Below are 16,501 nucleotides of genomic sequence, written 5' to 3' on the forward strand. Positions count from 1 at the left end.
TCAGCAGCCTCAGTCCCAAGTCACTATCACCTCTCGTTTTCTCTTTGCTGCTACTGGGTTTCACTGTTTGCTTGCTTTCTGTTCCTCTTTCATTCTCCCTCAATATTTAATTAAGAGTCCTAACACTTCAGTAGGACTCAATCCATATTTCTTTCTTGTACTTTAATTCCCACAGGCAGACATTTCAAGCAATTGTCATGATTTGGAGGTAAACACAGAACACGTGTCATGGCCATTAAGCTCCTCTGCTGGAATACAGTATGATTGCCAACACGGTGGTATGATTGCCATCTTTAGACATCTGTTTTGGAGTCTTGTATGTTTGATGTATTGGTAAGTTAGCTCCTAATCGGTATGAGATTTTTCCGTGTAGTCACTTGTGACAAGTTTCATTCCCTCAAAGTGTAGACAGCACAGCCCGGAGAGGTAGAATATTTCTTCTGTTTTCTTATGTGCCTTCCTGTTGTCTGTATGCCTGCACCTCTCTACTTGTCAAGGATTTCAAGTCCATCTTCCTCACCAAACCTCAAGGCCATGAGTTTTTTTTTAATAGACTGGATCAGTTCTGTCATGCACTAATACATATTTTCTTCTTGCCAACGTTTTGAGAGCACTGCTTTAATCAGAAGCTGTCACATGCACAAGGGATCAGCAGTACTCTGTTGAGTGTTTGTTGTTTCCTTAACCAGTTATATTTACTAGGCTGATTGTCGGCTATCTGTGCTTTATGCAAGCTTAGGACTGGGCAATTATGTTAAGTCGGAGCATGCCGGCAGAGTAGTTTCCTTGAGGGTTTTACTATGCTAGTCAGTTTGTATGGTCTGCTTATATAGTACTCATCATGCGAATGCACCAAGGGAAGGACTACCTTTTAGTTCCATTTTTGTAGGGATAGTTCCATCTGTTTCCCAATCCAAAGATAGACTGTTTTATGCTAGGATCAATAGCACATATTATTATACTGGAATTGAAGAAAAGGTCTTACTCTTGGTTGATCTTAAGGGAGCAAGAAATGTATTTTCCTGAGTTAAAAATGGAACTCTAGTCCTAGAGCTACAAAGTTGCAATCTCTAGTGAAAAGCCATAAAAGACTTGCATGATCTTTGAAACAAATATGAAAGGCCATCTGCCACTCTTTAAGAACATGCTGAAGCATGAAACAACATGAAAACAAGTTTGCATTGGTAGATATTAAATGAGTGTGTGATAAATGAGTAAGACATCTATACAGAGAGGAAGACAAAGGTAACTGTGCTCAGCTTTTCAATGCCTCGCTCTTAGGGTTTGCCTTCTGGGGCAAAATCTTCAAGCTGTTTTACATAGTTCAGGTCTCTCTTTACAGTGCCTGACAGAGTAATTTATCTCAAGGAAAGGATTCTCAAGTGCCAATAAATGGAGTGGGAAGACACCAGAGAGTGTCAGTAAGCCCTCTCTTGCTCTAGAGCAGAGACGGACATTTCTGCTTGGGATTCACAGTCTAGACACTTTTTCCTGTGTTCAGTGCCTGAACTGTTTTCTTGTAGTTAATGTCTGAATTATTTCCAAGGCTGAAGAGAGATCACTCTTTTCTTTTAGAAAGACTTGGAAATGGAAGAAGCTCTTTTATACAGCAGCTACATTGTAAGAGACCATTCAACCATGAGATGGAAAACCTAAGCTTCTGACCCTTTGTCTGCCTGGGCATACCATTCTATAGCCCTCTGATTTTCCAGCATAGCAAAAGCAAGGAAACACAGAGAGTCAGGAGGAGCTACTGCTGTAAGATAGGAAAAGCAAAGCCAGAGATAACTAGAAAGAAGTAGCACTCTTTCTGTTTTGCATGGATCTCAGCTCATGCTTCATGACTGCCAAGGAATAGGTATTGGGCTAATGCAAGTCTGCTCTATGTGCTGAGACTGAAACTTGCTTACACTTTTGGTTCACTGCAAGTAGAAAACCATGGCCACTTGTTTTTCCTCCTTGAATGACTCAATGGCTTTGTGTGGTAAGCTGGACTGGTATCCAGACTTGTAAGGTCAGAAGACACAGCAAAGCAGGGTAGAAGAAGTATCAGTGACTATTAATCAAAATGACAAATGTTTTTCTTGGCAGGAAACCTGTTTTACATATGCATGAAATGTAGCCTGGATTTCTTTGTGGGTCAAACCCAAGATCACACACAAAAAAGTCTGCAGCAGAGAACCAAACCCTTAAGCACCAGTACAGTGTCTAAAGGAAGACTCCAGTGGTTTTGTGCTTGGTTTAGGCAAACCTCTTGATTCAACACAGACACATTGAATAATACATAAGAACCAGAAAGTAACACCAACCTGAATGGTCTAAGGAAAGGACCACATAGAGGGGAAATAGCCCAAAGGACAAATTGAATTCCTTTTAGACTTGCTAGTCTAAAATGTTAACTGGAACCAAATTGGGGTATTTAAAATATACATGCTATCTAATATAAAATATAGTGTCACATTCTTCCCTTTGAGACACCAGGGATTTGTACTGTACTGCCAGGGAACTCTGCATTGAGTAATAGTGGAATTACTCAAGAGAGGAATTAGTCTTTTGGAAAGGATTCACCAACTGCTGCCATTGTTTAGTACTTTCCTTGTCACAGGATACAAATTAAGCATCTGTGGAACATAGGAAATATCCTGCAGTATGTCAGCATTAAAAATATCAGTATTCTAAAGGCTCTTGGCATTTCTGAGAGGAATTGAATGAAGCATAATTTTATTTCAACTGAATTCTCTATCATTTGTGAAGGATGAGCTGCTGAATAAAGCTAATTTCTTTTTTTCAGATTAGCAGCCAAACAATGCACTTTTTACCTAATTAGCAATACTATTAAAAAAAACCCTTACCCAACCACTCATATTTCTAATCACACTTGTTTAGGCTTTATTCCTTATTTTCTGTTTAATTTTCCCCTTTGAGGTACTATTTAGTATTTATTCCTTGCAACAAGCATATGTTGTAACACTACTGAAAAAAGTATTTGGAGTGGTATTTTTTTTAATACTGATTATTTATTATCTACTACTTTCAATTTATCCTTGCTTCAGTCAGATTTTATTTATGAGTGATTAATACTAAAGTGTGTGCTATTGAGCTCTCTCTGGACAGCAAAAGGCTGTTCCAGTGGTCTGTGTGTTAGTGGGCATTCTCTGTGGGTCATAGAATCATAGAATTGTTAGGGTTGGAAAGGACCTTAAGATCATCAAGTTCCAACCCCCCTGCCATGGGCAGGGACACCTCACACTAAACCATCCCACCCAAGGCTTCGTCCAACCTGGCCTTGAACACCACCAGGGATGGAGCATTCACAGCTTCCTCAGGCAACCCATTCCAGTGCCTCACCATCCTCACAGTAAAGAACTTCTTCCTTATATCTACCCTAATGAGAAAGTTCTTTCACCAGATAGCAGAACGGAGGCATAAGTGTGTAAATCGTTACAATGGCGTTCAATCTGTTCTGGTTTTTATGCCAAAGACACACTGAAGAATTTCTTTGAAAGTCTCTCAGTGAAATAAATGTTCCCTCACAAAACCTGAACGGGGGTCAGGCTGCTGGAGGGCTCTGCCTGCTGCTGAACCTTCTGTTAGGGAAGTTTATTCTGTGCAATTGCATTGTGCATCCCCAGCCAGGATTTTCTTATGTAGCCCTGTCTGGATGAGAGTAAACTGGGTGCTTTTAAAACAGCATATATCTAAATACTGGTGCAGAGAGCAGAGCTGAATTCTAGTACATAATAACTAGGTAAGATGAATGGTAATCCACATGGAAGAGTTTTACTAAGTATCTAGCCGTATAAAAATTCATCACAATATTGAAACTCCATCCCCTTTGCCTTGTTTCAAGTTCTGTCATAAATCAGCATTCATTCATTAGTGTTTGCTAAACATTGTGCCTTTTGTCATAAACCTTGGCTGAAGTTTATATATATGCCGGTAGATTTATATTTGTATAAATCTAATCTGGCTCAGACTTCTGTTGCTCTTTGTTTGAACACACAGATTCCAGCATTCTTGCAGAGGTTTTACCAGAATTAGTCTGAAGCCAGGCTCCAAGAGGATCTCAGGGCCTGGCAGCCACTTTGAAACAAGGGTTTAAAAAATGGTTTGCACCAAGTCCCAGGAACAGAAAGTGTAATATTTCACCTCTTTTTGTTGCTGGGATGGGTCTGAAACCAGGGTCTTAGACCAAATCGTCCCAAACATTGAAAAAGGTCAGAATCATTAAAAATTTGATATACTGCTCCAAACCAAAATCTGACCACTAAGAGCTGTTTTTGAAAAAACAGTTCTCTCGAAAAATGCTGTTTTATTGAACTTAGGAAGTTTTGCGAGAATGTTTTGATTTCAAGGAAATTTTAAAGAAGAAACAAAGTGAGCACATTATTTCAATAATTTAAAAACAACTTGCTTTGATTTTTTCCAAAATACTTACATTTCATTATTTCATAATTTCATTATTTCATGATTCATTCATATCATAATACTTAGTTTAGGTAAAATTTTGACTTCAACAGTGCTATAATAAAGGGAAAATACATGTACATGTTTAAGAAAACCAAGATAAAGATAATTTCATCACAGGCATGCAATTAAATTTACTCACATGGAGCACAATACAGGCAAAGAGGTCCACTGACTTAGATTGTTAGGGTTGATGTTGCATGGGATTATGCTGCACATTTGATTTAATAAGCTTACCGATGTTCAAAGGAGGACATAGGCAGGTTCACACCTCATCTGGGAAACTGGTTTTATTTCAGAACTGGTAGTTATCATCTTTCAACTGCTCTGTCAGAGAAAACCTAAACTGCAGATGATTTAAACTAACATGTTTATTATAATTGTAGCAGAGAAATGCTTTACACAGCCAGTGCTGGTCTCTTCCCACACGGAGACAGGCTGGGTCTGTGCAAGCAGCAGTCATTTGCTATGTACTTCTGCATCATCATGGTAGCACCAAGGATGTTTGCATTGGCACTTCTGGGCCTCAGGGTATTTCTCACTTCTCTCCTATAGTCTACTTGGGAAAGGGAAGATGCAGACAAAAGGCTGAAGTCTCCTCTCTTATCCAGTCTGCATTTACACGAGGGATGTGTCCCTCTTTGATCATATTGGCTTAACCACCACTGAAAGAGCAGAACAAAGGAGAAACTATCAAAGACAGGCACTAGTCTGAGACATAGCAACTAACACCACTGTCACCCACCACTGTTGAACCAGCTTCAGCTTGACCCAGGATGTGGAGTTTCCTCCCCCATTAGGGCTGAGAGAGGACTTCAGTACAGTCAGCAGAGAAGCATGGGACAAAACCAGCATGGACCAAAACCAGCATGGACAACAGATAACCCATGAACAAAACCAGTGTGCAGTGTAGTTTCAGATGTGCGGATCTGACAATAGAATCAAAGCTTTGGCATTTTCCATCCTTTTTGAGAATGCTTTCCTGTATGTAGGCCGTCTTTCTGGTCTTTACATATGCTGAGTACTAGAACAATATATTTCATATAAGCTAAATATAGTTCCAAATATCAATACATATCTGTTACTTTATAGTGAAAAAATGCCTGCTTTGATTATATTTGGCAAAAAAAGAGTTAATGCCCATGATGAATCCTTTGTGCTGGGAAGATCTTGGATTGTGCCATTATCACTGCCAGCCCAGGTGGAAAACTTCAGGTACTGTTTCTGTTTATAAGAATCATTAAAAAGATCATTCTCTTCTTTTATGACAGGTACATTTATATCTCTTTTTTCTGCAAAGACACCCATGTTTTCACAGAAAACAGGCAACTGCCTTTTTGTTTTCCAGGAAGAAATTTGAGAAGACAGATGAAAAGAACTACTAAATAACATGAAGTGCTCATCTGATACTGGCCATAGACTCCTCACTAACAGTAACAGTCTCTTGATCCTTCTTTGCAGAGCACATGGAACAGTCGGTTACTGGCTTGCAGGTAAGACTCGAGTATTTCATTCTTACAAAATGATTGTGATTAGAACTTCAGTATTAAACTGTATATATGCATTTCCCATAGGAAAGTTGAAGTGAAATTGTGGTGAAGGTGGCAGAAGACTGAAATTTGACAGAACTTTTCAGTTTTAAAAAGAAATTGTCTAAAGCAACCATTTATTTAGTTATTTCAATCTGTTTCGTTATATGAAAAGTTTCCCTGCAGCTATTCCTGCTCTTATAATTTATTCAGAAACAGAGAAGGGAGAAAGAATGACAAGTAATGAAAAGGAAAAAGGCTGCTTGGTTGAGGCACACAGCAGAACAGAATAAAACCATGAAGGTACTAAGACTAGCAGCGCGTCTGTTGGCAAACAGTGGCAAACAAAAATAGATTTTAAATATACATTGAAAACAGATAGATCTGTACACAAGAGGAGTGTTTACCCAAGCCTAGTTTTGAAAAGACATAATTAAATATTGTGCAGAGTGAGTACTCTCACTTACTGTGTTTGATGACTGCCTGAGTGTAACAGGTACTTGAGAATTCGTTACTTTATTAAAAATATGCTAAGAAAAACTTACTGTATGTTCTGAAAGATGCTTAGATGCTCAGGCATGTTAACATCCAGTCTCAACTTTATCCTAATGTCTGGGCAGAGCCCCACTGAAATCAAAGAAATTGTATGGTATTTCAGGTCCAGGTAACTGAAGTAGGTCATAGGGCTAGTCCTTTATTATTACTTTTTTCCTGAAAATGAATAAGTGAACATGTTTGTCATCTACACACTTTGCAAGGCATTAAATACACAAAACCAGAGGAGCTGAGACAGCATAATCTTTATGTAACTACAAATACATATACCATTAAAGATCATGCACCCAATATAAATACTGTTTTGTATCAGTTTAATCTCTTTGTTAACTCCTTCCCCCAGTTATTCAGAATCTTATACAGTTCTCTTCTTGGAGATATGGGAACAGTAGGAGTGACAAAATCAATCAGGAATCAACATTTTTGCATGCAGGTCATACAGAATAAAATAGATCCAAAATTACTACTAAATGCTGGTGGAAATGCCAAAATAAAGGCCTGTCTTTCAAAATCCTGAGTGTGTCCCATATCAAGTGAAGCCTCAGAGTATTTGGAAAGCTGAAATAAAAGTTTCAGAAAAATACACTGTCAATAGTGCTTGTGGCAATGGTAGATGAATGTCTGAAAACATCCCTGTGCGGTCCACTGAATGCAAACTAACAGGTGTATTGACACATATTTAAGGTTTTAAGTTGTGATTTTCACAGAGATGAAAATGAAAACAGAGCACATCAAACTACCAAAATTAAATAAAACAATGCAAGTACCAAGGGCTGGTTTTCAAGACAGAGGCTTAAAGAATTGCCCACTTATGCTCCTCCTTACAATTTAATTCATGTATTCCCCACAACAGACATGCAGTCTGAATAAAAAGTTATTTAGAATCCTCCTAATTATACCCAGTACTTCCACTGAATAAATTGGTCTTGCTGTTGGATCAACAGGAGTTAACTTGCTATGAGCTTTATTGCCTTCCAAGGAGCATTGTAAGGAACAAAAATTATATACATGTAAGCTTATTTCCAAACTGGGGGCCTTGTTTAGCAAAACAGACATCTATAATGACTGAAGAATTAAAATGAGTTTGAGGCTCCCCCTCTCCATGTAACTGATCTATACTTCATGTAGAACTGAGAAAGTTCCTTGATTCTAATCTTGAAGGAAAAGAATGCAATCTAAATATTTTTTTTATATATCCAACACACACTTTTTATTTTAGACAACCACATTTGTACCTAATTCTCTCAACCTCACTATGTAGCCCATTGAATTTAAATCAACTCATGCACTGTAATATTTTAAAACCTTTCTGTATGAAAGGTATACAGAAGCTGGAATCAGGGATCAGTCTGGATCCTTTTAAGAAATAAAACACTGTGGAGTTTCAGGTTGCAGACCAGGTGCTTCAAAAATTGCCTCCCTATATGCCAACTATATTATCTTTCTTTCACAGGCCTTTTCTAAGCTTAAACATAAGTAGAAACATCCATACAGACTGCTCAATATTCTTATTTTTCAATATTCAAACTTACTAGGGGCAGGACTTTGATTACCCATCTGGTCTAGAGATGAATGTATGTTATAACCTTCTGCAGTCATACTTATCTATTCACAGATCTTTGTAAATAAAATTGTATGATTCTTGCAACCAAAACAGAATAGGGAAAGGGAACAGATTTCCACCTCTGACTGGCAGACAGAATTAGATAGTTCAGTTTGTTGGTAAAGAAGGAAATTATATTTGCAGCTACCAGGTAATTCAGAAATTGTTGACACTAAACTGAGCTGTTTCTCCTGTGTTGAGTGTAATAGTGTACCTGAATAAAGTGGCAGACCTTCCTCCTCTGAAGTGACTGTACTGCATACTTTCAGAGATGAGGTGAAACAATATGCTGAGCATACCATTATTCGCCCCATGGTAAGGCTGTCTGCCTAGTTTGCTTGTAGTAGAACCAGAGACACAAACTGGGGACTGAAGAATCTCTGAATGACTAAAACCAGCCTGTGCCTTTTGACTCTCAAAAACTGTCTCCAAATAATGAAGATAAAGAACAATAAAAGTAACTGTTTAAATTGTGTGTAGCTCGTGAAATCATTGCTTCGTTCCAGCAGCTGCCCTAACAGCATCATGGGAATTGTTTGGAAAACACATCCCCTGGCTCATATCCCTGGCAGAATTTGCAGTATCCTCACCACTCAGGAGATTGTGTCTTAAGATGCTGGTCCGAACTTTAGTGCATCCGTGGAGGAGAAAGTGCACTGAGTAAGCCCCATTACATTGAAGAAATGGTTCTGCTGTTGGCAATAGCAGAAGTGCTTTTGGTTCTGGGTTTAGCTGTGGAATCAGACTCTCTCTGCTCACCCACAACCTTTTACAAGAACTGCTGGATTCAACGCTTCCCAGGTCTTCTGATTGACCTGCAGGAATCACAAAAGAGGGGAGCCCAGGTGCTGAAAATTTATGAAGAAGTCTCACCCCAGCAGTGCAGCAGAACCTGCTGCCTTCTGAGGAATGGTGAGTGTTCATTATCAGATCATGGCATACATTAAGATTTACATCATAACATATGAGGAAAAACATTTTTGGTAATTTTTATATAAACATTATTTGAAAAAGGAATAATGGAAAAAAGATTTTTTTTTGAGGCAGAAAAGCAGAGGCACATTGTAATTGTTGCTCTATCTTCAGTCCCTTAGAGAGGAATTTGTAATCTGATATTTTTTTAGAAGACTACACTGGAAACACATGAAAATTTCAGGATCTGCTTTGAAATTTTAGATATCTGTTACAAAGCTTATATTTTAATGCCAACATTAAAACAAGAATTCTTCAGTATCCAACATCACCTACTCCTTAAAAAAAATAAATGCCAGTGATTCCAACAGGACTCTTCTTCATAGAGTATGGTACTAGACTAGGACATGATTGGGGGAAAAGGGAAACACACAATTTGTGCTTATTTGAAATACAAGAATATTTATTTTCTAGGAGTGAGAAGTTTTTTATTCTGTGTTTACAGCATGTTTCTGGTGCAACCCAGGTATAATGTTAATATGAACAATAACGTTACAGCAATATAGTTATTCAGCTGGCAACCCCTTTACCCTAGCCTTGTAAACTCAAGACTCAGAATAAAAATAAGAAAAATCATTGCATGTCTTAAGCTAAACAACATAACATGCAAAATGTAATGGTAATTATGCTAATAAACTCAGATTTATTTTTTTGTATTATAGTTTCCTGCAATCTAGCAGTTTTCTACCACGGAGCTCTTCATAAGAATATGAACTGCCTGCACGTATCTTGCCCAGCATTGGAAAGTTGCATACTAAAGGCTAAAATCAATGTTATTTTGTACAACATCACAACAGGTAATTAAGCATTTCATTTAAAAAGACTGAATAAATAGCAACTATAGGAAATCTTAAAATTGTACTAGGTCAGTTGCTGTGCTAGAAGATCTTCTGAAGTAACATCCAATGCTAAAAAAAGCATAAGACTTTTTTCCTTTTTCATTAACATTCCTACTTCTGAGAATACTTGCCTCCTTTCTTCCATTCCATATATGAGAAAGGACCTTGAAGATACATCCTGCTCTCAAGATTCATGCTCTGAGTACCTAATCTGTACTATGCTTGGGCCAAATACTGTACCAGATCTGAAAGACTGAGATGAGGCTGCCATACTCCATGTCCCCAGATCCAACCAGTATCAAGGCTGAAAATTTATTCCTAGTAGGCTCATACCAAAGGGCACACATACCAAAGTAACACAGACAAACACATAAAGCAGACACATGAACACGGGGAGCACCAAGAGACTCATCCTGCTTTTTCTGGCTGCACAGTGAAAAAATACATACACACATACATACAATGCAATTTCCTCCAGCAGCTTGACTCAGGTGCTCAATCTGCCCAGTTTGGACCCCAGTCTCCCAGGCATGAGCCTGCAAGGGTGCAGCCACCCTCCAGTTGCTGGTGTGAACTGTCACACACACGTGCACACACATACACAGCTTGCTGAGACTCCCCGGCTCCCTGTTAGCTTAGATCCCTCTCTTTCCTCACTTTTGGTTCCTTCCCTAAGCATCCCAAAGCAAGTCCTGTGCAATTTCAGAATGCATTTCCCTTGCATCCCATAAGATGTCCCACAACCTTAGGCTGTGAAAGCCCCAGTTCAGAAGGTGTTGATGGGTATTATGTGCTCCTTTTTTGTGTATCCATATGAGTTTTTATCACATAAACTAACATTGTTTATGATTTAATAGGGATTGATCCAGATCTTCTTATTTTTGAGAAACTGACATCCAAAGAGCTAAATACTCACTCTTCACCAAGTAAATATGAAAGGCAAAACAGCACAAAGACCACTGAGTGGGAAAGAGTCCAGCATCATAATGCCACATCAAGTTCTCTTCTGCTCCAAGCTCCATCTTCTACCACTAGCCATGGATTCATAGCAAACACTTACACCTTCAGCACAAGCCTGACAGTTCAAAACACTGAAGTTACTACTTATTTCCGTGCAGAAACTTTTCCACCAGATGATCATTTTGCTGAGAGGACAACCATTTCACTAAGCACTAGGTCAATCACCAGCTCTGACAAGCCTGTGCACTCAACTTTGATATCCAGATCTGCTGAGGTATTATCCCACATGCCCACTTCTCGTCTGAACAGCAGTAAGCAGCACTTAAATGAAACCAAAGGCTACAGTGGTAGAAATTATACTTCGGATAATGAGGCACCTGCCTGGGAAGCTGCAGCTTTGGGTGTCTGGTTGATTCCTATTATTCTTTGCTCTTCTCTCATCTTCCTTAGCTGTTGTACTGTTGCTTTCACAGCAGGGCGTTGCAGCAATAGGAGAGGTCAGTATAAGCCCACAAGGAGAAGAAGAACAATGTCAAGACAATTTATAAAATACACTACTGGTAATTTGTAAAATATTGTCACTATCCTTATTTTGGAGCAAATATCTTTTGAAAAATGAATCGTATATACCAACTTATCTCTTTTAAAGAACCAAAGATAATTTTCACTGATGGTTTCAGAATCTTTCAGTTGTAATTTATTTCTCAATAGATAGAACACAATTCTCCTGTCTCCTTAGGTAAGTACACATTCATAGCTCCCACTGCATGCTCAGAGGCCTTTGAGCACATTTTGGTTCACAATTTGACCCAGACTAATGCCTAACAAACAGTATACACTTTCCCTAACTTAAGAGAGCAGATTCACTGTAGCTGTACATGTCCTTTCCCCTGACTTTGAATTAACCTGAGAAAACTGTAACTGTAATCAGTAAAAAAATCTCATTGTTTCTATAAAAACAATGGAATGTCAATTTTTATCCAAGTTTTAGATTTACTTTTTTCCCCATTATCCCTTGTATTGAGACAATTTATCCATCACTCTCTACTTCTTCAAAGATAAACACCAAAAAACTCCAGTCCCCAAAACTACTAAATTCCACTCACTCATACCCAAACATCTGATCATTCAATCTGTATGCTTTACTTTTACCCCACTTCTTACTTCACTCTTCTGATAACAATCACTTCAAAAGTTTTTCAAGCCCCTCCAGAAAAACCTTCAGACTTCAACAGCTTTTTTGAAATTACTTGCTGTGCAGTGCATTGACAAATCCATTCTAAGGTTAAGGAAAACAATAAAGCAGCTAACATTTCTTCATGCCTTGCAATTAGCATCAGTCTGTCTTGTTCACCTTGACTTGCCTTTTCTTGCCTACTCATAATTTATATCATTAGCTTTTTAAAGTAGGGAGAGTAATTTAATGTATGTTGCACAAGAATACAGAGTGTTTTGGAAGCTTTGTAAGTTAGCTTTAGAATACCTCTACTCCTTTTTCTTGTTTCCTCATCCTGCATACGCTATTCATAAAACTGCTCCTCCTGAATATAAATAAAGTGACTAGATCAACAAGTAGCAAGGTAGCTCCTTGCCATCTTACTCAGGAAGTTTGCTTAGCAAAGCAAACATTTTCACGAGTAACCAGGATTGTTCTTCCTCTTTTAAACTTGTTGATGACTCAGTTTCTGACATTCTTCACTTGCTTTTAGAAGTTTTCATTTTACATGTTTCACATTACACAAGTGTAAATGTCATAAAAGGGAAACAATAAAAACCAAAACTGATTGCCACATCTATTTGGCAGAAAATGATTTTAAAACTAGTAAGGTTCATGCAGTGTTTGAAGACTACAGTGATGAGGTTGTAAGGCTACATGAATTCCTAATTAGTTGAGAAGGTTGGTTTCAGAGGAAAAGACCTCTCTAAAATTACATTTTAGCCCACACTGATAAGCAGCGTAGCTGAGAAAACTGAAGTTTAAAAAATCCCCTTGTTCATAGTATTTGATTGACCTTGTATGCTAATGTATATGTAACAGAAGAGAGGCTGACACAGGATAAGAACGTTTGAAGGGAGAGGGGTTATTTAATCAACTGAAATAACACAAATGCCTTCTGTTTTAGCTAGAAAAATTACTATTAGGTATGATTTGTTTTTACAGGCAGTTCTATTTGTAGTGATGGAAACTCTAGAGTTGCACCCACTGCATAATGTACTTGAAATTTGAACAAGCTTTTATCTTCAGATTGTACTTTCCTTATCATGTACTTTCATCATGTGGCTGAATCTAGCACAGTTTAACTATGACTAAAAATTTCAGCTAAGAATGATGAGACCCCAAGGGCACTTCTTAGTGAGTTAGTTGACAGGTATTCTTTTCCAGGTTTTTAACACCAAGAGGAAAGGAACTAGAAGAAAGGAACCAAGATACTCTATATTGTATCAAAGAATTAATGTGGTAATATGTAAATAAAGAATGTATGTCTCATGTGATGTGTTCATCATCTTAGAGTATTTAGATTTATGGATCTGACCCTGAAATGGTTAGCAAAGAAATCCTTTCACTAGATGAAATATGACAACATGACAAAACCAAATCTCTGCAGGAAGGTATTAGTTTTAATAGAAAGAATTCATAGGCAATATACTATTTGCTTTCAAACAGGTGTTTTTTTTCACCTGCTTTTACTCTCAAAAGTAACTTCTATCTGATCATTCATCAGCTGTGTGATCTACAGCAACTCAGAGACATCTCTGGTATCTATGGTTCCATCTCAGTTAGTGACTGCATAGTGTACTTAATAGCACCTTGATGCTCTTTGATACTTGCCCTCAGTATTATGTTCTGAATTATATAATGGAACTAGAGCCTCAATACTCACCAGAAAAAGGAAATGAGACCGAAGTGAAAATTTGTATGTGTCCCATGCAGAAATGATTCTGGGGTGAGATGGAATGACTAAATCTAAGATCACGTTCTGGACAGTTCTTGGTTTGTTGATTTATAGAGAAAAAAATAGGCAGGAAAAGGGTTATGTAAAGCACAGTAGCAAGACTATTTTATTACAGACCATGAGAGTCACAAAAACCCAAAAATATATACATTTTAAGTATGAGGGAAAACAAGAAATGGGTAGAAATGGGTTTATCCAGACAGCACATCCCCTCTTAGGCAACTGTCCTTTATCCTTTGTGTTTGCAGCAATGCTGCAACACCCTGAAAACAGGGCAGAAAGTGTCAACTCCAGTTAGGACAATCATGAGATTATCTGTCGAGGTTTGCCAACTCTTCACACCAAGCCTGTCACATTCAGATCCTAGGACTTGGTGAAGTTACAAGTAGTTGTAACACCAGCTCTCCTTGCCAAAGGCTGAATTATGCCATTCTACAGGTTTTACCTAATCTGAGCAAGAGATTAAGCTTAGTGTCCAAAAGCCCTTCTTTAAGGGGCAAAAGTGTGAGAGAACATGGAAAAACAATGTCAAGAAAGTATTTAGCAATACTTTCTACATTTCACTTCACAACTCCTAGCACAGTTTACTTAAGACATTTTATGCCAGTGATTACAATAGCTTCTAGATGCAAAAAATTAGCCAGAATGCTGACAAAACAAGTTCTTTTCCAGTTTGACCAAGCAAAAGATCTCAGGCTTTCTTTGGAATGTTTATAAGAGAAGCAAGCCTGCTTACTGATTTGTCATCTGTCTACATTTCTGCTTAATAGTAATGTGAGCACTTTCTCGTGCCAAGAATGTACATACACACAGGAATGTGTAGAGGGATACACACCTTAGAATCATGCATTTACATTATAATGTACATGAAATACATCCTTAGCAACCATTATTAAGGATGTACTTCTTACTGTGCTGTACATCTGCTTAACCTGTAAGTATTACTCTTTAACTCTTCACAGTTTTTAAACTTCAGTGCACATTTCCAGTAAGATGGTCTGCAAGAGTACACAAGAAAATAGATGTGTAGTATAGTTCATAAAAACACATGCTATATTATGCATCACTAAGCTTGGGAAGACTCCAGCTGGAGTTAAGATCCCAGGGTTCTAGGTATTCTACATAGTTACAGAGATATACTGTCACCCTCAAACACAGTTTAAAGGCAGAAACAGAAAACCAGAAAAACATCCAATGTAAGAGCTCAAAATACCTTTGATCTAATCCAGTGCATTACACAAGTTCTGTACTGTAGCACATAAATCATTAGTAAAAATCACAAGTGTAACTCTGAATTTTATACTTGTTTTGATTCTAGCAGCTTGATTGGGCACTTGTAGAATTATAAAGGTTTATGATCTTGCTCACATATTTCTTAACAAGGAGAGGAAGTGAAGATAACATTGAAAACCCAGGTTGGAGGTCACTCTTGCATATTTCTAAGGCCAGTTGGCCAAGTGTTCTACAGCCATAGTGTCATGAAGCCAGATACTATGGAAGACTGGTATCTTTGACAATTAATTTCTGATGGTAACTGTTGGACATGGTTAGGGAACACAGTGAATTAGTCCCAACATTGTTCTTAGCCCGTAGGTGTCATCTGTTGTTGGTAGAGATAGTAGAGTGTCCTGGCACTCAGCAGACACCTTTTATCCTGTCTGTATTTCCTGAAACATTTATAGCACATCTATGAGGTAGACTTGAACACTTCAGAGGGAACTCTTGCTTGTGCATTTTAGGTTTTCCATGAATTAGCTGTGAAGCTAATGAAATGATAATACAATCAAATGAAAAAATATTTTCCTTTGCTGTGCTATTCTTTCTACCAGCCACTATTATTACTAAAGTCAAATTGTTACTTTAGGTACAACTTTCCTATAGAGTTCTCCTTAGATCCTCTTAAAATGTATGAAAAGCAAAGGAAAACAGAATTGTGCTCTGCTGCAGAGAGGACTGCAAGCTCATACAAGCTCAGGTGCTTGTATGTGCTGAGTACATTAAGGACAACTCTATGGAGAAAAAGCAAGCTTATGGGGGTTTGAGTTACTTAAAACATGACAGTCTGGTACAAGACATGTCACTGCAAAAGAGAAGTTAGTTACATATGTTTGCTAATATGCCAGTCCTTATGCAAGCACTTATGCTAAGTAAGGAAATAAATTTCTCATGGATACAATACTAGAACCAAAACACCTTTGGAATAAAGCCAGGCACAACTCCACCATCCATACCATTCCCTGAGTCAAACTGCAGTTACTTCCTCAGTAATTTTGGTTTCACATCTGTTAAAAAAAGATCAGGAATTATACGTGTACTATTTCAAACAAGAATTTTAAGTATTACCCTCATAATTCCTTATAAAGGGATTCCCTTAATAAATAAATTAAATATCCCTTAATAAAGGAACAAGCTGATAACAGCTAAAACTCTCCTCATATTAAGCTTCTGCTTAAGCTTCCCATTAATACAGCTCTAGAAGGAAGGACGTAACCCAGTTGGTAAGTGTGAAATTGGGGTTATATGACAATCATTTTCAGTCTTAGCTAGAGCTCATGCAAATTCTCGTAAGGAGTAAAAAGCTGCATTAACTCAGTCTCCTGCCATATGAACAATCTCTACCTA

The 16,501-nt window shown here is 37.9% G+C and overlaps 2 protein-coding genes across 2 annotated transcripts in view; one reads left to right on the forward strand and one right to left on the reverse strand.

Moving 5' to 3' along the window:
* CCDC91 (coiled-coil domain containing 91) overlaps positions 1-16,501 on the reverse strand; it is a 562,122-nt gene that overhangs the window by 312,811 nt on the left and 232,810 nt on the right. The window lies entirely within an intron of this gene.
* On the forward strand, positions 8,838-11,864 carry MANSC4 (MANSC domain containing 4). Its single transcript, XM_065672312.1, has 3 exons — positions 8,838-9,066; positions 9,789-9,923; positions 10,823-11,864. Exons 1-3 carry the CDS (start codon positions 8,838-8,840, stop codon positions 11,494-11,496), a joined length of 1,038 nt encoding a protein of 345 aa, XP_065528384.1. The 3' UTR covers positions 11,497-11,864.

The sequence above is a fragment of the Lathamus discolor genome, chromosome 1 (genome assembly GCF_037157495.1).
Source record: "Lathamus discolor isolate bLatDis1 chromosome 1, bLatDis1.hap1, whole genome shotgun sequence".
Lineage (NCBI taxonomy): Eukaryota > Metazoa > Chordata > Aves > Psittaciformes > Psittacidae > Lathamus > Lathamus discolor.